Source organism: Carcharhinus amblyrhynchos, chromosome 31 (assembly GCF_965287045.1).
Source record: "Carcharhinus amblyrhynchos chromosome 31, sCarAmb.v2.hapA, whole genome shotgun sequence".
Classification (NCBI taxonomy): Eukaryota; Metazoa; Chordata; class Chondrichthyes; order Carcharhiniformes; family Carcharhinidae; genus Carcharhinus; species Carcharhinus amblyrhynchos.
In genome coordinates this window covers 11,537,730-11,563,216 of record NC_137354.1, presented here as the reverse complement: position 1 = coordinate 11,563,216, position 25,487 = coordinate 11,537,730, and the positions used below count along the sequence as shown (strand labels likewise).

The window sequence follows — 25,487 nt, the reverse complement described above, 5'->3', positions numbered from 1 at the left end:
GCATGGGTGTCCTCCGCGTGCTTTGGTTTCCTCCCACAGTCCAAAGATGTACCAAAGTGTTGATTGGCCATGTAACATTATTCCTTAGTGTACCAAGATATAGGTTAGGGGTTTAGCTGGGTAAATACATGGTATTATGGGGATAGGGCCTGGGAAAGAATGCAGACTTGATAGGCTGAATGGCCTCGTCTTTCACTAGGAATCCTATGATTAGTAACATATGTACATAACATGGTGCAAAGCATTTCCTGAGACTGTAATCAAGCAAAAATATGATACGTGACCAAAAAAATGCGACTTGAGCTTCGGTGAGAGCTTAGCAATTCCCAAACTACTTTCCAATTGAAAATTAATGCAACCGTGTACTGACAAAAACAAAATAGCAAACAACAGCATATTGTAATATTCAGTACATAATTATTAAAATTTCTATTGTGGATCAACATAATACATCATATACCTGAAAAGTACTTTGTAAAAACATTTTATGTACTCACCAGTCCATTTATTTAATTTGGGCCACTCCAGCTCTTTATCTTAGCCAGGAAGCAGTGTAAGTGAAGTTTGAAGACCTTCAGGTGGCTTGCTGATGGTTGGAGGCACAGTGCCAGGGCAATCGGACTGGGTTCAGACAACTGCAGTTCAGCAGCAGAAGCATCACCCGTGACCTGGAGAAGAGAGGGAGAGACCAACCAAGAGATTGGTAAAGGCAAGGCTGATGTGGCTGCAACATCAGAGATGGTGAGGGGCAGAGTCTTGGCAGTGGGGGAAGACCCCATTTGCTGTTTCTGCAGTCCAAGTTGAGATCATGACCTACAGTTTGGGAATCACTGGTTTGAGACTTAGACAGCTGCCCATGGTGGATCAGTTAAAAAGAAATTGCTGTACAAGAGGCCAGACTAGGAGAAATTCTGAAACCTGGGAGGGTTGGAGGAGTTTACAGATATAGAATGATACCATGAAGAATTTTTTAAACAAGGATGAGAATTTTTAAGGCCAGCAGAATAAAATAATGAAACATGCATCCAAAATAGCAATCAAGACCTGATCTAGAAAAACTAGACAATGTTAAGATATTACTGTTAAGATATCATTGCAGCTACTATTCATAGGATGCAATATGTTCAACAGTTATTTCCAACTAAATCTAAGAGTAGCATATTAATATAATGCAACATGTGGCCTGCAATAGGTCTTACATATTCTGAACAGTTAGTGATAAATCAAAATGCATGAACGAAAAACAGAACAGCACAATTTAGTTCAACAATATTAGTTTATTTAAACCACAAAATGAAATGCAATGAACCTAGCTCTAGGATAGATTCAATTGCTTTGTAAATAGGGCTAGATACTTCAATTTATAATTCTGACAGAAACTAAAAGTTTTCCAAAGCAACCAGAACGTTCATTTTGAGCCACGGTGGAACCGAAAGCAAAGGGAAAAAGGAGTATAAGGAAATTGTTTCCCCCCCCCCCCCAACCAATTAACATAAGAAAATGGCAATCTGAGACATCTGTATTCTTCCAATTTTCACACCCAAGTCACCAATTTTAATTGCTCTGCCTTTGATGGTTATGCACTAGCTGCTGAGGCCCATTGTTCTGGAATTCCCACCCTATATCTGAGTCTTTCTTTCCTCACTAAGACACTTCTTAAACTTTGTCTTTTTATCATCTATCCCCTTCTGTGATGCAGTGCCAAATGGTGCTTTATATTGCTGCAAAGAGCCTTGGGATGTTTCGTGACAAAGGTGCTATATAAATACAAGTGCTTGCTATAATGAATCCATGTTGGCCTTTGCTCCCAGCCAATCAAATGAAGACCACATTCCACATCCTGACAATGAAACTTCTGAATTATGATATTACTGGTGTTTTTTCTGAGGTATTTTCTCAGTATAGTCACTTGCAACCCAAGGCCAGAATTTCCCAACAATCTACATGGCCTTAAGTGCAACATATTGAAGACGTAATTTCCATTATTACTCATTCATCTCCACCAGTATGTAGAAAATTATAGCCTATAAAAGTGGTATGATTGTGGTGACAGTTATGGTGCTTTCTCTTAAGTATATATATATATATATATACACACACACATACAAACACACACTATAAAATCTCAAAGCTGTCGGATTTCATTGTTTGACAAACTACAAAATTCAGAAACTCAATTCCTAATAATATCATCTAGAGAGACATTTGCAAGAGGATGCTACCACTCACAGGAACCTCCTGTTGTTGCAGTTCAGGACTTTCACCTGTCTCTCTCTCAGCAATATGGACCAGTGTCTTTAAGAAACATTTGTATGCCATCCTCCCATTGTGTTCTAGCTCTGTGCTCTGATCTCTTTTCTGCTGGTGATGTAAGGTTGAATGCCCTGACAAGGTTGGACAGGGACCGATACGAGTGCCAGAATTATACCGCCTCACCTGCCACTGGAATCAGAGCAGGTGAGGGGCAGACAATGGGAAGGTCCATTGACCTCAGGTGAGATTTTATGGTTTTGGGATGAACGAAGCTGTAAAATCCCACCCAAGGTGTCCGTACTAGAGGAGGTGGCAATAATCGACTAACCAGGAGAAGGATAACTGTTTAGTCAGGCTGCATACCTTTATCAGAATCCCTACAGTGCAGAAGGAGGCCATTTGGCCCATTGAGGCTGCACTGACTACAAGCACCCAGGCCTTACTCCTGTAACACCACACATTTACTCTGCTAAATTCCCTGACACTAGGGTCAATTTAGCATCACCAATCAACTTAACCCACATATTTTTTGGAGTACAGGAGGAAACCAGAGCACCCAGAGGAAACCCATGCAGAGACGAGGAGAATGTGCAAACACCAGAGGCTAGAATTGAACTCAGGTCCCTGGTGCTGTGAGACAACAGTGCTAACCACTGTACCATCCTCTTTAATGGATTGAACTGAGAATGAAGTTCATTGAATTACCTATTTGTTACTGTGAAAGCATGAACATAATAGGCTGGTTAAAAAAAAGCAGAAGAGTGGAAGAGGATGAGGGGTGACCTTATTGGTTAATCAGATCATTAGGGGCATTAGTAAGGTGAATAACCAAGGTCTCTTCCACAGGGTACAGGAGTCCAAAACTAGAGGGCATAGGTTTTAAGGTGAGGGGGAAAGATTTAAAAGGGACCTGAGGGGCACCATTTTCACAGAGGGTGGTGTGTATATGGAATGAGCTGCCAGAGAAAGTGTTAGCGGCGTGTACAATTACACATTTAAAAGACATTTGGACAGGTCCGTGGATGGGAAAGGTTTAAGAGGGAAATTGGCCGAATGCAGGCAAATGGCACTGGTTCAGTTTAGGAAACCTGGTCGGCATGGACAAGTTGAGCTGAAGGGCCTGTTTCTACGCTATATATTTCTATGACTATGTCTTGAAGCCTACATTTTCTTGTAGGAAGAGTTTAATTGCAAAAACAAATCACTTGAAATTTCATGGAAAAATAGAGGAAATAGACTCGGTATACTCACTTCATTGCTAACATGCTCTGATTACAATTTGTATGATCTACCACGTACACTACAGAAGAACCTCATTCCCCTGCAGCACTACCATTAAGAATGAACAAATGTTTGGGAATACCATCACCTCCAATCCCACAGTGTCATGACTTGGCGCATGCATTGCAGACCCTTCCATTGTCTATGGATAGGAATCCTGGAGACTTAACAATGGTTGGCAGACCATTGCCATTAGAGCTGCAGCAGTTCATAAAGACCCATTACCTGCCCAATTATGGAAAGCCAATAAATAACCTTGCCCAAGTCACCTATAGCCCTCGTACAATTTTTTTAAAAAAGTGAAGAATTATTGCTGCAGATTTCAGCATGGCCAATATGTTCATATGGAATTCTGATCAGTCTTATTCAAGCAGCTCCAGTGTGTTGCTCTAGGCATCTACATTCTTTCCCAAGACACACAAACAAAGCCAATTGCAGATACTGCTACATCCAGAGGAAATAGCAAAATTTTAACAGACTACACATGATCTGTTTATGATAAAGCTTTTCACCTAGTGTTTGATTTAGACTGAGATACCTGACTAAGTTGTACCACAAACATTAAGAAGCAACTGTTTTAAGTATATTGGGACACATTGATGAGAAGACAGTAAGGACTAACCCATCCATCATATTTTAACCCCAGAGATAATGTTGATATATGAGCCTAAAAGGGGAAAAGGAGGGGTAAAAAGCAAAGGAAAGACAGACCAAACTTGAGCCAGTCTTCAGCTGCCATCCAAATACTTGCTTTTCCACCAGAGGTCCCTAGTTAGCAACTGGTAGATTCTCTGACTAAGAGTTGATGAGGCTAATTACAGTATCTCAACAACTGTTCTGCAGCGATCAATTAACTTGCCAGCATGATTTAAATTGGGTCCTTCCAGGAGAAAATCCATTCAGGAGAATTCTACCAAAGAAAAACATACATTTCCCAGTTTTAGGTGTGGATAGAACACATTCCCCATAAATAGGCAAACAGGTTAAACTGGTTTCCTACAGATGCAAAGTGCATCATTTCTTATCTGCACTTTGAAAGTTAAAGTTTATTTATTAGTCACAAGTAAGGCTTACATTAATAAAGTTACTGCAATAAAGTTACTGTGCAATTCCCTTATTAGTTGCTCTTTGGCACCAGTTCAGGTCAACACACCTAACCAGCATATCTTTCAGACTGTGGGAGGAAAGCCACGCAGACAGTTGCTGTAGACATTCTTGATAAACCAATACTAGGCAGTGCTTGAAAATTCTGTTTATTGTTTGCAATAATTAAGCTTTAAAAGCATCAGGTAACAGACAGGTTTGTATTTGCTTTACTGCTTGCATATAAAAGCATCGATGTGGTATGTTATTGTCAGCATATTCTGTTTCAGTTCCATCATTTCCACTTGAAAGTAATTTAAGTTTACACCCAACAATACTTCATAATTTGAAAAGGTTAAATATACATTAAAAATACTAAGTTAGACACATCCCAAAGTGGGAGAAAGATATTCAATGGGGTGCACTTTGGCCCATTTCTTTCCAGCTTTTCCAAACTAGGAGATCTTTGCTTTTGGCTGTTACAACAATTAATTTTCCAACATGCCAACCACAGATCTGACCAATTCCATCGTTCCGACCCATTGACAGTAGCATAGTCAGGGGACCTAGGGAGACAAGAAACACCAAGTTAAAAAGCAGCTACTAACAAAAAAGAAAAAACTTCCATTATCCATCTCCTACTCTGATACATGCAGGGCAAAGCTGACAGATCCAAGGTAACTGGCCAACATGAAGGTCAAGATTAAAAACAGCAAAACAGAGAGCAGCTCACATGGTTAAAAAGCCAAGTTAATGCTGTAGAGGTGCTACCTAGCCCATTGTGGTGACAGCAAGCTCATTACACAGGATACAGACTGCATCTGAAAACTGCAATAGTACCATGTACATATGTGTGCCTGCTCCAACACCCAATGTATGCAGCAAATATGACTTAGCCACCCCACCTCCCTCAAAGTCATGTTGGTATAGAGTACTTTCATTGCATGTTCTGGAGCAATTATTAGCTTACTATCTTGATGGCATTTTGAGGATGTTGCTGTAAAGTCTGATTTGGTAAAACACAAGACCAATGAATGACAGCTTTCAAATGATCTTTGACTGGCACAACTTAGATTCAAATCCAAACAAAAAGCAACATCTCACATTTGTATATGATTGTATAGAACCATAGAATCACTGCAGTGCACAAGGAGGCCATTTGGCCCAAGCAGCCTGCACCAACAATCCCACCCAGGCCCTATACCCCATGTATTTATCCCACTCGTCTCCCTGACGCTAAAAGGCCAACAATCTCACTCAGGCCTTTCCACGTCAGCCCCCACGTATTTATCCCAAGCCCCCTGACACTAAGAGGCAGTTTATCATGGCCAATCTACCTAACCCACACATCTTTGGAGCGTGGGAGGAAACCAGAGCAACTGAAGAAGAAAACCCACACAGACATGGGGAGAATGTGCAGAATTGTCACAGACAGTGACTCAAACTGGGGATTGAACCCAGGTTCCTGACACTGAGGCAGCAGTGCTGGGCATCATGCCACCCCTGTAGTGGTCCTTTCCTGCAGATATTCCACCACCAGCTATTACCAATTGAGTGGAAGCAAACATGGAAAGAATGACGAAAAGTGATCAGCAATTAAGAAAACCATTTACACAAATGACTGGTACAATTTTGAGCCATTATGGAAACATTTTCTGTTTTGTAGGTCTCTGTCTTTAATGCTGTTTTTATAGACAAACTATGGTCAGTTTAAACTTCAGAGATAGCATTCAATGCATCTGATGCAGCATTGGTTCCATATTTTGTTCATTCATTGCTACATAACTGCAGCACCACCATTACAGCATTCAATATGTACTTTATTATGCACCCCTGCCTCCTTTAAAGTAAATATAATTATAGTGTGACTGGGTGGGATTGTGGTCACAGACTCAATGGGCTGAATGGCCTCCTTCTGTACCTGTAGTGATTTTATGACTGGGGCCATGAACTGTGATCTCAGGTGTTTGATGGATAAAAATAATGGGTCAAATTAACATTTCCCACTCCAAGTGCGATTCTTGCCCAAGAATCCAATGACAACTCACACCTGACCTTGCGTGAATGCACAAGTGAGGAAGGATGCACGTCCCCAGGTTATCATCCCACCTATCTTCAAAGATTCTGTTCAGCATCTCCTTGGATGGTTAAGATTAAAAACATCACGTATCAGGGATCCAGTGCAAGTCCTATTCCACCACGTGATGCAGCATACTACAGTCTTGAGTTGTTTCTGCTTCCCCCCCACCCCCCCATTATCACCTGTACTTTATTCTTCAAGACTATGTGCTGCACATAACAGTGCAATAATTCAGGCAGTAGGGCAAAGAAAGACAAAGGCTATCTGTAATACCTCAACTGTTTCTCCCATTTCCCCCATCCTGCATGCTAATCAGAGTACTGGTTCAATTAGATCACTCAGTTAAAGCACAGGTGGTTGAATATTAGTTACATCTATAACAATCTTTTTCCTTCTTTGTTGCTGCTGTCCCATGTCATACTATACCATAGATTAATGTGTTTGAGAGAAGAGAAATATAACTAAAGGAGGTGGAACTTGTCTTGCTGTGTGAAGTTGTACAGTGTCAACTGAATTGAGTCTGGCAAATCCATCATCCAGCAACTCAATAACAGCTCTCTTGTTGTCAATGAATATATTCCTAAATGTGCCAAAAGGATCACTGCACATTGTGCCTGGCCCCGATTTTCTCAGAAGATTTTTTTAAAAAAATCATTTACAGAATGTGAGCATCACTGGCTGGGCCAGCATTTATTGCCCATCCTTAAGTGCCCTCCATTTCAGAGGGCATTTGAGTCAACCACATTGCTGTGGCTCTGGAGTCATGTGTAGATCAGGCCAGGTAAGGATGGCAGACTTCCTTCCCTAAAAAGGACATTAGTGAACCAGATGGGTTTTTTTTAAATGACAATTGACAATGGTTTCATGGTCACCATTAAAATATCTGGAATTAAAAATCTAAATGAATTCAAATTCCACCATCTACTGTGGTGGGATTCAAACTGGAGTCCCCAGAGTATTACTGTGGGTCTCTGGATTGCTAGTGGTACCACCACTATGCCACAGCAGGACCTCCTCATTAGAGGTAGGCAAAAATAAGAACATTTACAGTTACTTCCTCGCCTCTTTTAGCAGTTATTGAGGCAAGCAAACTTAATATTCATCTTGGAAGTTGTGCACATGGGTGAATAGAGAAGGAAAGCAGTTTAAATAGTGGGTGGAATTTTAAAAAAACCTGTCCTGTCATCATACTCTGATTTCCTTTTCAAAGTCATCAGAATAACTTCCTGCAAATTATCTGCAAAATCTCTACCTGGTTTGTAAACTTTGAGACCCTTTTTGCTAAGGCTGTTGATAATATTATCTGCAGCGACCACACCATGGAGTCCAGCATGGTAAGCCATTTTAGGCTCCTTCACATGGGCACAATCTCCTATTGCATAAACATTTTCCATTCCATCGACTTGTAGGTATTCGTTGACTAATAAGGCACCGTCCTCAGCAAGCTGGTTTTCTGTGGAAACAGTAAAAACACAAAATTTACATTTCCAGCTTCAAAGACATGCACTGATCACATTTTACGTCACAAAGGAGCAGTGTAGTTACATCTTACCTCAAACAGAAGAGTTAACAGGAAGTCTATTTTCAGATAAATTAGAACTTTCCCCACTTAAATGTCAAATCAAGATCATAAAAAGGTTTCTTTTGAAGTTTCTCCTAACCAAGGGGGGGGGGGGGGGGGGGGGGGGGGGTGACAAAATTCCTGAGTAATTTCTTTTGTACAGACTGCATAAAAATGTTGCGAATTGGCTCAAATATGGCTGACACAAATTAGATGCAACAGTTCACTTAGATGTGAGGAATTTTGAACTATTACCTCAGAGCATCCCTTGCCAGTGACAGCCAATATCATTTATTGGCTCATGAATAGCTTCTCAGTGGGACATAAATATGTTCCACCCAATGTGGTCCTATGATAGATTTTTGTTAACAGACTAAAAGCTCATGGAGTAGAAATGGCACTTCTTTGATGGGCAGAACAGCCTCCTTCTGCATTAGAGATTCTATGCTAGAATCTGCACTGACCACAATCCCACCCAGGCCCTATTGCCATAACCCCATGCACTTATCCTAGCTAGTACCACTAACACGAAGGGTCAATTTAGCATGGCCATTCTACCTAACTTGCACATCTTTTGGATGGTGGGAGGAAACCAGAGGAAACCCAAGCAGACAGGAGAACATGCAAACTCCACATAGACAGTTACCCAAGTTGGGAATTGAACCTGTGTCCCTGGTGCTGAAAGGCAGCTGTGTTAACCACTGTGCCACTCCATAGGGTAAAGGATGTGAAACAGATAGAATGGCCATGAGAAACGTGTGGGGTTACAGAGATAGGATGGGGGAAAACAGGGCCTGGGTAAGATACTCTGACAGAAAATTGGTCCTAAAGAAGCTAAATTAAAAGATAAGCAGACTTTGTTAAAGAAAGAAAATATTTAAAATATGTAGAATTGTTAACCTTTGTGCAAAAAGACATTTTTCAAATATATAAATCAGCCTTTTGGATCCTTCTGAGTGTTTAGCAGTAATTATGAAGTTAGGCACTCTGTTCAAAATCCAGATGCACATCATTCAACAAGGTGCAACTTCTTTCAGATTTTTGAAGAGAGTTTATTCGCTATTTCTGGGAGTCTTCAGCTGTACACCTTATTTGAAGGGCATCGACTGACTAACATCTTCACTGTTACTCTGCACTGTCAGCAGACTCACTCCTGGCGTCATTATGGAGAGTGCGGATAGTTTTGCCATTAATGGCACAGCGAGAAAAGAAATAAATGCAGGCCAACACAGGCAGATAACCTTCCAGAACCGACAAAAGGTCATCAACTCGAAATGTCAACATCGTTTCCTCGCTTCCCCCCACCAACTGAGGATGAACCAGAACCTTCTGCTTTTAGTAATGAATAGGTGGAAGAGGGTTGCCTAGCAATCAGAACATAACAGCACCCAGGTACAGAACAGCTCTCATTTCACTGAATTCCATCCAGCTGTTCATGGCCCAGATATTCATTTTGAAGGAACAGAAGAGCCATAAATGCATGAAAAAAAATCCATTTACCCTGAGAGAAGGATGAAATGGAAGGCCACAAAACAACAGTGGGGAAGGAAGATGACAAAAAAGTGTTTCTTAAAAAAGGGCTGACCTCTACTTCACAAAATGGTTAGACAGAGTCCTTTCCATGCACACCTGTAGTCTGCAGCATATACACCCATGAAATCATTTTCTCCATTGTCCCCAAAGTCTCATATTCTGTAATCTAATTAAACATAGATTAGAATCAGAATCCCTACAGTATAGAAGGCAGCCCTGTAGCCCATCAAGTCTGTACTGACCACAATCCTACCCAGGCTCTATAACCATAATCCCACACATTTACTATGTTAATCCCACCCAAAACTAGGGAAGATGTGTCATGGCCAATGCACCTAACCTGCACATCTTTGGACTGTGGGATGAAACCAGAGCACCCAGAGGAAACCCACGCAGATATGCCGTGAAACGTGCAAACTCCACACAGACAGTGACCCAAGTTGGGAATCGAACCTGGGTCCCTGGCCCTATGAAGCAGCGTTGCTAATCACTGTGCCACTCCATGTAACCATGATTTCACTTCCTCCATTGTACCAACCCTCATGTCCTGCAATCTAATTAAACACAGGATTAGAATCATAGAATCCCTACAGTACAGAAGGAGGCCATTCAGCTCATTGAACCTGCACTGACTACAATCCCACCCTGTCCCTGTAACCCCATATGTTTACTTGCCAGTCCCCTCAAAACTAGGGTCAATTTATCATGGCCAATCCACCTAACCCATACATCTTTGGACTGTGGGAGGAAATTGGTACACCCAGAGGAAACCCACGCAAACACGGAGAACATGCAAACTCCACACTAATGGTGACCCAAGCCAGGAATTGAACCCGTGTCCCTGGCACTAAGGCAATAGCGCTAACCACTGTGCCCCAATAGGAAAATGCAACATAGGGCTCGCCTGGGATTTGAACCAGGACCTCTCACTAATTGTGACACCCAAAGTGAGGATTACACCCCTAGACCAACGAACTACAGTTAGAGCCATTTGAAGTTTGGGTAAAATCTGTATGTTCCTAATCAGCAAGCCACACTGGTAGACACTGCTCTGGGTGGTCATTTTTAGATCCTACTGGACATTGTGACAAGGCAAGTGGTAGGAATGAGCATTGACTTCTTGTGTTTTACATAGAGTGTGAGGGCAGGTTGGCAATTCTATGTCTTCACACAGTTTACAAAGGCATCAATGAATTGAATATTCATGGTTGGGCCAAAATAAAAATTGATAATACAAGCAAAATACTGCAAGTCCAAAAGTAAAACCAGAAAATGCTGGAAAAGCTCAGCAGGTCTGGCAGTATCTGAGGAGAGAGACAGAAACAAAGTTAACACTGCGAGTTCCAAGGACTCCATAAGATGCATGGGTTAGGTTCATAGAATAGAATCCCTACAGCACAGAAGGCGGCCATTTGGCCTATTGAGTCTGCGCCAGCCACAATCTCACGCATCCCTACTCCCATAACCCTAGTAATCTCCTGACACTAAGGGGCAATTTAGCATGGCCAATCAACTTAACTCGCACATCTCTGGACTGTGGGAGGAAACCAGAGCACCTAGAGGAAACCCACGCAGGGAGAATGCAAAAACTCCCCACAGTCTGGGAATTAAACCCAGGTCTCTGGCACTGTGGGCAGTGCTAACCAGTGTACCACTTGACTGATTAGGGTGAAATTAAGGATGGCCAATCACAAATGTTGGCCATCCTTAATGTTGAGGGGTGTTGGGGTGTAGATGTGTGGGGTTGTGACCTGGGTGGGATTGCAGTTGGTACAAACTTGATGGGCCGAATGACCTTCTGCACTGAGGGGATTCTATGAACTAACAGCTCTTGTATATAGAGGAGCCAAACTGTCTGCAAGTTCCTATTGTGATGTGAAATGAAACATGTTAATCTTGAATACTATTACTGTTGGAGCTCTAATGCAATAGTGTCATTCCCCTCATTATCTTAGTCATTGCAGACATGAAGGAGCAGCACCTTAATCAAATGGGTTAGAAATAGAATACAACTTACTAAAAGCATTTGAATATGCTGAAGTGTTGACTCTTATTCCAGTGCAACAGATGACCATGTCCGTAAGGATTTCCAGCCCTTTGTCAGTCACTACTTTCATGTCACTCTGCTTTTCATTCATCACCAAGTCTTGCAGGTTAATGACTTTCTGCCCTATTTGGGAAAAGAACATGATCATCCAATTGCAATATTGAAGGAGCAGTTCTCAGGAGAGATGTGATGTATCGCCAGAGGGTCCAAGGTCCACAGGACCAGCAGCCAAACCAGGCAAGATCATGGGGCACAAATGATCAAGAGTCAAGCAAGTGCAAGGTGGACTGAACCTTCTGGGAAGCAAGTCAGGCTGCAGATGAGGAAAAAAAGGATGTAATCCAGTTCAGTCCCAACAAACCCTAACTGACTCCAAAACAGAAACAGACGCAGAAACTTCTGTTGGAAGCAGATTCTGGCAAAAGTGTCAACACCAGAAATATTAAGTGAGTGATTTTTTTTCTTCTTTGAGTCCAATGGATGTGCTGTGCGTTTCAAACACTTGCTGCAATTTGAGGGCACAGACCAAGAGATGATCTTTGAGAGTCACAACGTTGTTCGATCAGTGTGGCGAACTAGTAAGATCACGACAGAGGCAAAAAAACTGGGTTTGTGCCTGGTTTCTCGCCTCTCATGATCTCACCGGCCCTGGATTGTCAACGTGATCAGCCTCAGCCCAAGAAGGGCACAGGGATGATTTAAATACTAGTTACATGGAAATGATTAAGTCCCAGACAGAATCAAATGGTCACCAGCAACAGGGTGGATATCGGGGCAATATCTGAGTGTGGGGTGGTTGGGACAGACAGATCCCACTATTCCATTGCACAAAATACAGAGATCTGCACAAACACGATAGCACAGTCCACAGCGAGCAGCTGGCTTTCTGGTGAAACTAGACTCCACCCACTTCCCCTACTGGCATGAATCTCACTTTGCTTTTTTTTGCACTAAATGACGCAAGTGCGTGTTTCAAAGCTCACTGAAATAATGGGTGCAAATATCTCCCATTTTCACGCTCATTTAGGATTCCTGGTACAAATCGCCCCACCCCTGACATCTCCACCCTAAGTGTCAGATTTATATACGATCATGTCAATAAACAGGACAGCAGAGGGCATCAGAAGCACAGAATTTAAAACACCACCACTCCTCCAAAATGTAAATGATTGACTTTCTTTGAGTGGGGGACAAAGGGTCCCTTTTAGAAGTTACACATTGCTAGTCTTAATGGCACCATACCTAACTGCAGTATGACTCCTTTCTGCAGGAGGATATCCTTCAGCCCTTGCCTTACACTGGGTAAGAGCTGAACATCAGCCAAAGCAATCCTTGAATGGATCAATGTTACCTAAAAAGTAAAAAAAGCAGCATTGTGGAAGAATGTATTTAGCTGTAAATTATGTAATCTGCTAGGATGCCTCAAGTGCCAGGAAATGTTCAGCCAATCTAACCAGTTACACTGGCTCAGAAGTTTAACTTTTTTTCTCTTGGGTTCATGCACAAAAGCATTCAAAACACACTGCCTGAAAAAGTAGATGAGTCAGATTCACTGGTAACTTATGAAAAAATAAGTTGAATATTACTCAAAGAAATTATTGAAGCTTTGAAGGAAGAGTGAGCACCAGGACTATTTGGGTGGCTTTTTAAAAAAAAAGAGTCTACAATCCCAACCCTACAGAGGGAGGCCATTTGGCCCATTGAGCCTGCACTGGAAAAATCCCACCCAGACTCTATCCCATACACCCACTTATTTACCCTAGCTAACCCCCCTGACACGAAGGGTCAATTTATCACAGCCAACTTACCTTACACATCTTTGGATTGTGGGAGGAAACCCACACAGACACAGGGAGAATGTACAAACATGGCACAGTGACCTGAGGCAGGAATTGAACCCGAGTCCCTGGTGCTGTGAGACAGCAGTGCTAACCACTGTACCATCCCTTTTAATGGGTTGAACTGAGAATGAAGTCCATTAATCAAATTACTATTAATCAATTAAATTACTTATTCATTACTATAAAAGCATGAACATAATCAGCTGGTTAAAAAAAAAAAATGAAGGAGTGTAGGAGAATGAGGAATGACCTTAGTGGTTTATAGAAACATTTAGTGGCATAGACAAGGTGAATAACCCAGATCAGCAGAATCACAAAGTGACCTCTTTTTGTGCTATGCTCCCCACAGTTCTGAACCAATTGACCCCTCAGGGAGTCCAAGTCCCTGTGGCAACGTCTACTTTTCACATGCACGTTGCAGAGTGGAGCTATGAGTGAGGCTAGAGGCTCCAACTTTTTTTCCCCCATCACATGGCTGACCAGGAATCTCTCCCGACCATACCGTCAGCCATTGGGGTGTGTTGGGTGAAAATATATTTAACCTGTTTGACTGCATTATTGACAGATGTTACTTGGCCATCAAATTCTGGCATGGACTTGAAACTCAACAGCTTTGGGCTCAGAGGCAGCAACACTACCCAAGACACCCCACTTAACCATTAACAATCCAAAATAATACCAGGAAGATTTATATATTTAAAAATTGCTTTACCATACTGAGATGCTGGTGATATTTGAATATATTTTAAGGGAGAATTTCAGAAAAAGTTAAATAACCTAATTTCAGTATCTTATCTTGGGCCCCAAACTGAATTAAATCAGTAAACAGACTTCAGGAAAGTCAATCAGCGCCCGAAGGAGGGACTTGACCACCACCACATTGAAGACAATCCGATTTAGTAATTCAGTGGAACCTGGATGAAAAATGTTGCAATGAAACAGAATTACACAGCAATTTGTCTTCTATGCATCACAGAACAGCCAAGTTCTGGACATGTGTAGGGAATGTAGCTCAGTGGTAGAACGCATGCTTTGCGTGTATGAGGGTCTAGGTTCAATCCCCAGCATCTCTACAGGGTTATCTGGGGCAGCATGTTGGCACGGTGGCTAGCATTGCTACTTCAGTGCCAGGAACCTGGATTTGATCCTGGCTTGGGTCACTGCCTGTGTGGAGTTTGTACATTCTCCCCATGTCTACATGGTTTTCCGCTGGGTTCTCAGGTCTCCTCCCACAATCCAAAGATGTGTGAGTTAGGTGGATTGGCCATGCTAACTTATCCCTTAGTGTTAAGGGGACAGGCACAAGCTAAAGGTAAATGCATGAGGTTACAGGGTAGGGAGGAATTGTGGTTGCTGCAAACTTGATGGGCTGAAAAATGTAATTTTACCCCAAAAAGCAACTTGTAGGATAGCATGCAACCTTAGTCCATGCACAGGACAAATCAACGCTACATACCTCCTTGGCAGGGTAATCAGTTTTGATTTCTGCTGCCATTTCCACCCCAGCAGATCCACCTCCAATCACAACAACTCTCTGAGCTGCTTGAATCTGTGTGAACACAACAGAATTAAAAATTTAACAAGAGCACAGTTACAGGGATCCCCATGGAACAGCTAGAGTGGAAACTACAGATTTAAAAAAAAAATCATTTCTTTAAAAAAGATATTTTACCTGTCTGCCACAAAGCATTACCTTTTTAACCAGATCTTCATACATCTGAATGGCATTCTCCATTGTAAATGCTTCTGCAAATTTTCCAGGGAATGGTCCAGAGCTACCAGTTGCCAAAATAAGGTGGGAGAAATGTATGATCTTCAGAAAAAAAAGCAGCGTGCTGTGATATGGATCTTAAGGTTACACGTCAATAGGATTTATTTTTGAAACAATGCATGCTTACCTCTCCACTTTCTAAAATAACAGCCTGTTTTTCTCTATCAATATCAATGACCTTTCCTTGCTTGAAGTTCTCTGCAAATGTTTTTGCGAATGGTATGAATGTTTTCTTTGCAAACCCTGATGAAAGGAAGGTGACACTGGAATATGATGTTGAGAGAGTTCGAATGCATCATTCAAGTAAAAGATTCATGCCCCTACTGGGCAAGAAATTGCAACTGCTGCAGCATTTCTGGTCATATCCATGAACCTACAAATTGGTGTGCGGGTTGAGAGTCAGCAATATTCTGCTCCTGAAATTGGGATGTCATACTCGCTGTTCAAAGTTGAAGTTAAAATGGGAAATGCTGATCAACTTTGGGTCTTGGTTGAACAACATCTTTAATTGTAACATTCCCATCCTTGTTTTTAAAAATCGCTCCATGACCTTGTCTCCCTATTTCTGTAAGCTTCTTGGCACAGCTGCCTCAGTGCCAGGGACCTGGGTTCAATTCCTGGCTTGGTCGTTGTCTAAATGGAGTTTGTACATTCTCCCCATGGGTTTCTTCCCACAGCCTGAACAATGTGCTGGTAAGGTGCATTGACCTGAACAGGTGCTGGAGTGTGGCAATTAGGCAATTTCACAGTAACTTCATTGCAGTGTTAATGTAAGTTTTGTGACTAATAAAGTTTAGTTTTTCTCCTGCCCCACAGCCTAAAGACCATAAGACACAGGAGTGGAATTAGGCCATTGAATGGCAAAGCAGATGCAATCATGGTGGATATTTTCCTCATCCCCATAACCCCAATCCCCTTATTAATCAAGAACCTATCTCTCTCAAGGACACTCAGTGATCTGGCCTCCACAGCCTTCTGCGGCAAAGAGTTTCACAGATTCACCACCCTCTGGCTGAAGAACTTCCTCCCCATCTATTTTAAAACGATTGTCCCTTTAGCCTGAGGTTGAGATTATAGCTTCTTTGGCTCGAAATGCCAAATGCCCTGCTCCTATCTTCTAAGCAGCTCCAATTTTAATTGCTCTACCATTGATGGCCATGTCTTCAGTTGCCTAGACCCTATTAACCTCTTTGCCTTTCAAACCCGTCCCCCTCCTTAAAGAGGCTACTTAAAAAAAAACAACTTACTTTTAAATCAAGATTTTGGCCATTTGCCCTAGTGTCTCCTGAAGCATATCAGTTTCATGTTTTACCTCAAAATGCCTTGGGAGATTTTTATCAAGTCAAAAATGCTGCATTAAAAAATATTTTTGTTGCTGAAAAGCATTTGTGCAAACACTTTAACATTCAGGCAAACAGTTTATGAAGTATTGTCAACTACTTCCTGTGTCATACAAATGTATTCAATGCCCAAACATTATTATTATTTCAAGTTTGGTCAAATATTATGCAAACTGATATCCATCATGGTGGGTGGATGTGAGCTAAGTAATTATTCCCCACATCCTGGCATGCATCTTGCTTCGCATTGGAAAACAAACAGGTTAACCATGCACAGATCTCAATCATTTTTGCTGGTCAGTTAACAGTTTGTGCACTTGTAGATATGTATTAATACCACGCTGCCAGTTCTGCTCCCCTGACCCCCTCCCAGAGTTTGTTTAACCTAGGGCTTCATCCATGCATTGTGTTTAGGCTTCCTGTACTTCCACCCTGGAGCCCAACCTATGAATACAGGCATTCAACAAATCATAGAATCTCTACAGTGCAGAAAGAGGCCATTCAGCCCATCGAGTCCACACTGACCACAATCCCACCCAGGCCTTATTCCTGTAACCTCAAATATTTACCCTGCTAATCCCCTGACACTAGGGTCAATTTAGCATGGCTAATCCACCTAACCTGTACACCTTTGGACTGTGGGAGGAAACCCATGCAGACATGGGGAGAATGTGCAAACACCACACAGGCCAGAATTCAACCTGGCTCCTTGGCACTGTGAGACAGCAGTGCTAACCACTGTGCCACCATACTGTCCAACTTCGACGGAGTGCAAAGTTTATTTTGTGCAAGACAAAACTATCGACATTGAAAACAAGAGGCTTTCAAGGCACACTTACCAGTGCAGAATTTTAAAAGTGGATTAAAATTAGTCAAGCTGTTTTGTTGCAGTTAATTACTCAGTTGCTCAAAAACAGACAAATTTAATGGCATTTATGGAGCAAGTAATCCCAATAAGTAATGACAGTATCTGCTGTATCACTCAAATCTCCCAACATCAATGTAAACATCAAGTAATTGTTCAGACATTGTCTCCTCTGGGGATGTCCTTGCTCTTGTTCAAGAGTCCACCCTTCCAGCATTCTGTTACATGAGTAGAACGGAATTATGCTTTGGGTGCATACAAAACATCAATGTCCTTCTTCCAAGGCACCTATGAAATGTTGCACCTTCAAGGTCACTATATAGCGATGAGCACCACAGGGATTGTGTGGCTGATTAGCTTTCACATTATTAAAAGTCTCTTGTATCGCAACAGAAAATTGTTAAAATAAAAACCACATCACAAAATGGTTACAGCACAGGAGGAGGCCATTCAGCCCATCATGTCTGTGCTAGCTCTCTGACAGAACAATTCACCACCACTCCCTGCTTTCTCCTCATAGCCCTGTACATTCTTCCTTTTCAGATAATCTAGGTCTCTTCTAAGTTCCTTAACTGAACCTACTTCTACGCTACATTCCAGATCCTGAAAGTGTTTTTCCTTCTGTGCTTTTGTCAACAATTTTAAACCTGTGCCCTCTTCATTTTGATCCAGTAGAAACAGTTTCTCCTGAACAACTCTTCCTGACTCCTCACGATTTTGAATATCTCTATCAAATCTCCTCTCAGCCTTCTTTTCTCTGATCCATCTATGTAACTGATGTTCCTCATACCTGAAATCATTGTTGTGAACCTGTTCTGCACTCTCTCCAAATTCCTAAAGTACAGTGCCCAGAAAAAAAATGTAATACCCCAGTTGAAGCTGAACCAGTGTTTTATACACATTTAACATAACTTCCTTGCTTTTGTACATTATGCCCCTTTTAATAAAGCCTAGGATACAATATGCTTCATTAACCACTTACTCAACTTGTCCTGCATCTTTGAAGACTTATGCACAGATATACCCAGGCCCTTTTGTTCCTGGACCATTTTTAAAATTGTGTTATATTGTCTCTCCATGCTCTTCCTACTAAAATAAGCCAATTCACACTTATCGGCATTAAATTTCATTTGCCACTTGTCCACCCATTCCAACTTCCTTTTGAAATTGTACATTACCCTCCTCACAGTTCACAATGCTTCCAAGTTTTGTATTTTCTGCAATTTGTTTTTATTCATTCGTGACACCCATATGGGCGTCACTGGTTGGCCAGCATTTATTGCCCATTCCTAGTTGCCCTTGGAGGGCAATTGAGAGTCAACCACATTGCTTGGAATCACATGTAGGCCAGACCAGGTAAGGAAAGCAGATTTCCTTCACTAAAGGTCATTAGTGAATGAGACAGGTTTTTCCTGACAATCAGCAATGGTTTTATGGTCATCACTAGATTCTTAATTCCAGATATTTAATTTGATTAAAATTCCACCATCTGCCATGGCCGAATTCAAACCTGGGTCTCCAGGACATTGGCTGAGTTTCTGGATTAATAATCTAGTGATGATAATACCACTAGACTATCACATCCCTCTCTGCTGAATTAGGGCCCTGTACATCTTTATCTAGGTCATAGAATCCTACAGTGCAGAAAGAGGCCATTTGACCTATCCGTTCTGCACCGACCACAATCCCACGCAGGCCCTATCCCTATAGCCCCATGAATCTGTCCTAGCTAGCGCACTGACATTAAGGGACAATTTAGTTGGGCCAATGCACCTAACCAGCATATCTTTGGACTGTGGGAGGAAACTGGAGCACCCTGAGGAAAGCCATGCAGACAAGGGGAGAATGTGCAAACTCCACAGACAGTGACCTAAACCAGGAATTGAACCCAGGTCCCTGGTGCTGTCAGGCAGCAGTGCTAACCACTCAATTTTGTTTAAAATTGTTGACAAAAAGCACACAAGGAAAAACACTTTCAAGATCTGGAATGTAGTGTAGAAATAGGTTCAGTTGAGGAACCTGGATTATCTGAAAAGGAAGAATGTACAGGGCTATGAGGAGAAAGCAGGGAGAGGTGGTGAATTGTTCTGACAGAGAGCTAGCACAGACATGACAGGCTGAATGGCCTCCTGTGCTGTAACCATTTTGTAATGTGCTGCCCAAGAGCAGGAGTCCTAACACCAGCCTGGGGAACATCACTTCCTCCAGTCTGAAAAGTCATAACCACTACTGTTTCCTGTGACTCAGCCAATGGTTGCTACAGCCCCTTTTATTCCAAGTGTTTGCTGATTCATTATACCAGAATTCATTGAGTTCAGTCCACAATTAACCCGCAGCTGAGTTTTCTGTTAACGCACCACTTTCCACAGATGCTCTGAGGGCTCCTGCGTTGTGATGGAAAGCATCTTTTATGTCAATCAGCGTGAATGGCACTCTGTACGACTTCAGCCGATTTCCTGCTGCAATCCCTCCAAAGCCGCCACCAACAATCACAACGTGGACACTCTCATCCACAGATACTGTCCCTCCCATGGTTCCTCTGCGCAGGGGGTCTAGGGAAAGAAAAGCAAAAAAAGGATGGAATTTAAATGAAAGTACTAAAACAAATCGGTTCTTTGTAAAAACACTGCGGATGTCAACAGATCCTCTGCAAACTTAGGTACTTAGACCAGCATTTCCAATTAATTTGGTGCACAAAATGAGCGTTTGCTTGAATATCTAATGTTCCAGTAACTGACATGCACATTATAATTCATAATCTCTGTACATCACTGAAACATATCAAATGGTTTAAGTATTAATAAATTCCACTCCTGCCAGTCGTGCTTTGCAACATCAAGAAATCAGCCTTTGTTCTAAACACTTAATTATATCAAGGTAGCAAACACGACAAAAGCAACTGCACATGTTCAAAGAGTAAACAGAGTGGCCAGAATTTTACCACCCTGCCCACCATGGGAATTGGAGTGTGGGAAGGTCAATTGACCTCAGCTGGAATTCATTTGGCTTTGTGACGAGTGAGGCTGTAAAATCCCACCCAGAGGGGAGCTGTTAGTGTGACTACAGGTCAGAGGTTTACAGCATGGAAACAGGCCCTTTGGCCCAACTTGTCCATGCCACCATTTTTTTTTTTAGCAAAATGGGTAAGCTAGACCCAATTGCCTGCATTTGGCCCATAGAGGTCATAGGAACTGTATTGATGTCAGGAATGTCCATGCACCAGTCAGTGCCAAGAGACAAGAATTGTTACAAATGCTGTTGACGCATATAAGAATTCACACATGCACCAGGTAAAATAATCCTCAAGGGCAGATGTAGTGCCCCACATTAGTGCCGAGTAAATAAACTGTTGCCTGCCCCGAGACTCCACTTCACAAAGGCAAGTTTGCATAAAATAAGGTTTCAAGATCCCATTGTTAATGGGATTGGAAACAGCGATGCAAAGCTGGAAACTGTTTGGGGTGACGTGGCCTTTAATTGAATCCTCCTCCATTCCACTTCTGTTAACACATGTACATCTGGATAAGTGATTGTGCTCAGAGGGGTTTATCCTGCAATACAGCATACTCCAGCCAAACACAAAAAAGCACTTGTGTGACATGGCTATTCCTCAGGCTGTGGCCTTTGAGCAAGGCACAGTAAATGCCAGTCTTACAAATCAGAAATGCACCGAGGAGATTTTGATTCAAGCTATTTCACATCATATCACTGCAGCCACCATATCAAAGTGACAAGTTATCAGCAACTAGGGTATCAAAAAGAGAATGACACCACAACTCTCAGACTAAAACTGATTAGGTGGGCATTTTACCCATCTAGTTCATCCTCCCACATGCTGGTTTCGTATCACAGTAGGTAACCCCTGTTCAGACTGGATTATCCATTAAACAATTCTGACTAGTGTCCAATTTATTACTGCATCCAAGTTATTTATGCACAAGATGAGAAAAGAGATCTGGCATCTAACTCTGATCACTCCGTTCTGTACATCTCCCTGACATCACCAATGTGTCAACCCAACCTGTAGATAGCAGGTGGAAAGAGGGTATTCTTTCATGTGATGTGGGCATTGCTGACAAAATCCAGCATTTATTGCCCACCCTTAATGGCCCTTGAATGGAGTTGCTAGTTAGGTATTTCAGAAGGCAGTTAGGAGTCAACCACATTGCTGTGGCTCTGGAGTCACAGGAAGGTCTGGCCATTAGTGAATCTGATGGGTTTTTTCAGACAACAACAATAGCTGTTATGGTCACCATTACTGAAACTAGCTTTTATATTCCAAATTCGTGAATTGAATTTTGCTGCCGTGGTGGGATTTGAACCCACGTCCCCAGAACATTAGCCTGGTCTTCTGGATCACTAGTTCAGTGACATTACCACTACACCACTATCTCTTTCTCTAAAAAAAAAAGTGGTCACTGCAAAATACATCCTTAGTTTTGATGTTAGCCTAGAGGTTAGCTCTGCTAAAAATACATTCATAGACTTTGGCAGCACAGAAAGAGGCCCTTCAGCCCATCATATTGGCTGATGCAGACAAGCATCCATCTAGTCTCATCCCATTTCCCAGCACTTGGTCCATGGCCTTGTATGCCATGGTGTTTCAAATGTTCATCTAAATGCTTCTCTGGCAGCAAATTTCAGATTCCCTTCACCCTCTGGGTGAAGATGATTTTCCTCCAATCCCCTTCCCTTACATCTATGGCCTCAGGTTATTGTCTCCTCTACCGAGAGGAAAAAATTCTTATCATCTAACCGACGTCCCTCAACTTTACTCATCTCAAATCAAGCCTTCCTCGAGCCAAAGAAAACAACACCAACCTAACCAGCATCTCCCCATAGCTGAAATGCTCCGCACCAGGCAATGTCCTGGTGAATCTCCTCTGCACCTCCTCCAGTGTTTCAGTCTCCATCAGTTGTTGGTGACACTGGAGTAGCAAGGGCAAAGCCATGAGGAGACATCCAGACTGATGACTGTCTGCTTGCTTTCTACTTATATAAAAAAACCTCCAAATAGCTGAGTAATTTAGACCAGGAAGAGTCCAGGTCTGATTTAATTGATACAGCTAGGTGATTTCAATCCACACACAGTCGCAGATTGGTTTGAAGGGAAGATCCCACCAAAGAAAAACAAAGTTTACTATGTTGGACGAAACTAAATATTCTAATTAACTGTCATCAGCAGTTGTAATATTGCTGGAAAGAGACACGTTATGGGTGGCACAGCAGTTAGTTAGCACCACTTCCTTATAGCACCAGGACCCAGGTTCAGTTCCGGCCTCGGGTAACTGTCTGAGTGGAGTCTGCACATTCTCCCTATGTCTGCATGGGGTTTCCTCCCATGCTCCAAAGATGTGCAGGTTAGGTTGATTGGTTAATTTAGTGTGGCCATAGTGTCAGGGTGATTATCAGGATAAATATGCAGGGTTACGGGTAATAGGGCCTGGATGGGATTGTGGTCAGTGCAGACTTGATGGGCCAAATGGCCTCCTTCTGCAGTGGAGGGATTCTATGAATATTGGTGAAGTTTTTCTATCTTGTACCCATCAGGACACATGCAAGAATATCAATTTTCAGATGACTTGGACAAATTGGAGAGATATTTGGCATCCTTGCCCCCATCCTGATGGGCACAAGACAACTTCAGCAATATGTCTCTCCCTTCAGCCACTCCTGGAGGTTTCATTATCTAACCCTCCTCCCCACTCATTGGGCTTACTGCACCACTCAACCACCAATATGTCTATCTTCATGGCACACTTCACAGAACCATACAATCCCAACAAGCACAGGAAGAAGCCATCTGGCCCATCGAGTCTGCACTGATTCTCCAAAAGAGCATCCCACCCACCCTTTCCCTGTAATCACATACATTTACCATGGCTAATCCATCTAGCCAACACACCTTGGGACACTAAGGGGCAATTTAACATGACCAACCTACTTCACTTGGACATCTTCGGACTGTGGGAGGAAACCAGAGAAACCCACACAGAAACAGAGATTGTACAAACTCCACATAGTCACGCAAGGTCAGAATTGAATCCAAGTCCCTGGCGCTGCAAGGCAGCAGTGCTAACCACTATACCACCACATCATTCAAAAAGTGAACAGTCAAACTATAAGTTAACTTTAATCAACAGCCCCTTTTTCCAAGCTCAGACTTTGCTTTCAAAGCAAGAAAAAAAGGACTCAAAGAAGATTTGGAAATACACAATTTTAATTTACTGTCCCCTTTATTTTTTCCCCTTCTATCCAGAAACCTTTCAATTAGCGGGGACTCTAGGACACTCCTGGGGATTTGGTAACTCCTAACATGAGCTGTCAGGGAAATTACACCCTCAACTGGTTTGGTGCAATGAGTGTTTAAAACGGGATTATTCTGACTGTACAGGACTGCTAGGGTACTGTGTTCAATCGCCAGCAGGAGGGCATCAAAATCCTGCCTACAATACAACAGCAGGAATTGTTGCTGTATCTGCGTTTAGAAATTGATTGAAACTTACCAAAGTGCAATCCCTAGTGCATTTTTAATAAGTTACATAAACGCTCAAAAGATGTCGCAGGAATGACTGTCCTGCAATATCAGTTTCACTGGAAGCAGAGGTACTTTTGCACCGGCCGAGCTGTGAAACTAATGCGGACACAGCTCAAACAAGACCGCAGTGTCAGAAATGATTCACAGCCACAACTCACCGATCCACGAGCCCTTGTGATCACTGAGCAGCCGGAGGGGAAACAGTCACTGCTCAATCACGTGCAACTCCTCTCCTGTCTCTTGCTTTTACACACAGGACCCAATTACAACTCTGCCAGCATAATATTCACTCCTGATTCGACTCGGGCATACTGCTTTCGGGCCAACGCCCTTAAAGAGGGGGAGGTCTGAACTAAACTCAACTAATTGTGCTGTGTTTAATTGTGTGTTAATTTGTAAAAAACAACAGCACACAGTGAAATGTGATGAATGTGTATATTCTGAAGAATTGAACTTTAATGTTTTGTAACTGAGCAGGTGAAGTGTTGTAAATATGACTGGCCTTTTTTGCAGTGTAATTATTGGAAATGTTTTGCAACGATTTATTTCAGAGTATGAATAAAGTATATTTTTGAAATAAAAAAGAAAGGAAATTGTCAATATGATTGTTTTTTACACTGTTTATTTCAGAGTACTTAAAATAAAGTATATTTTTGAAAAAAGTTAATCTGCTATAGCCAGCTCTCCCAGGACTTGGTGCTGATGACATTTGGTGCAGGGCAGTTCCTGGAAAAATCAATCCAGCTACAACCTCAAGGTTCAGCAGAAACTTAGTAACTTACAAACTTAATTCCAGCTCACCAGATTTCACTGTGTAGGATCTGTATTCATAGTGCATTATTGAGGAGGGCTGTTTAAGTTTAAAGTTTATTTATTACTGTCACAAATGGGCTTACATTAACCCTGCAATGATTATGTAGCTAAAATGGAGCATACTATCCAGCTGAAATTGTTATTTGAATCTGCCTACCATTGATAAGTTTAAATTTATTTACTAGTCCTCAAGTAGGCTTACGCTGCAATGGGGCTACTGTGAAAATCCCCTAGTCGCCAAACGCCGACGCCTGTTAGGGTACCCTGAGGGAGAATTCAGCACAGCCAATGTACCTAACCAGCACACCTTTTGGACTGTGGGAGGAAACCAGAGCAGCTGGAGGAAACCCACACAGACACGGGGAGAACGTGCAGACTCCACACAGACAGTCACCCAAGGCTGGAATCAAACCCGGGTCCCTGGCACTATGAGACAGCAATGCTGATCCCTCTGCCACTATGACGTCTTATAAGGGTGGTT

General features: G+C 42.2%; 1 protein-coding gene across 2 annotated transcripts; it reads right to left on the bottom strand.

Moving 5' to 3' along the window:
- Nucleotides 1–4,771: 4,771 nt before the first annotated feature.
- On the bottom strand, nucleotides 4,772–24,468 carry LOC145360417 (ferroptosis suppressor protein 1-like). 2 transcript variants are annotated; one of them, XM_080215617.1, is made up of 9 exons: nucleotides 24,352–24,468; nucleotides 20,013–20,207; nucleotides 15,578–15,693; nucleotides 15,373–15,492; nucleotides 15,136–15,228; nucleotides 13,081–13,189; nucleotides 11,809–11,961; nucleotides 7,950–8,150; nucleotides 4,772–5,183 (listed from the first exon to the last, which is right to left on the bottom strand). In XM_080215617.1, the coding sequence occupies exons 2-9, from the start codon at nucleotides 20,185–20,187 to the stop codon at nucleotides 5,029–5,031; spliced, it is 1,122 nt and encodes a 373-aa protein (XP_080071743.1). In that variant the 5' UTR covers nucleotides 20,188–20,207; nucleotides 24,352–24,468; the 3' UTR covers nucleotides 4,772–5,028. The 2 variants fall into 2 exon arrangements, with proteins under 2 accessions (XP_080071743.1, XP_080071744.1); XM_080215618.1 differs by lacking the exon at nucleotides 24,352–24,468 and adding an exon at nucleotides 24,162–24,330.
- Between the last annotated feature and the right edge of the window lie 1,019 nt (nucleotides 24,469–25,487).

Excerpts from the sequence above, each read along its gene's own strand:
- LOC145360417 (XM_080215617.1), bottom strand. The coding sequence starts at position 20,187 with ATGGGAGGGACAGTATCTGTGGATGAGAGTGTCCACGTTGTGATTGTT. Across the intron at positions 15,493-15,577 it reads TTATTTTAGAAAGTGGAGAG|ATCATACATTTCTCCCACCT; the intron begins GTAAGCATGCAT and ends TTTTTTCTGAAG. Across the intron at positions 11,962-13,080 it reads AGGAGTCATACTGCAGTTAG|GGCAGAAAGTCATTAACCTG; the intron begins GTATGGTGCCAT and ends TTTCCCAAATAG.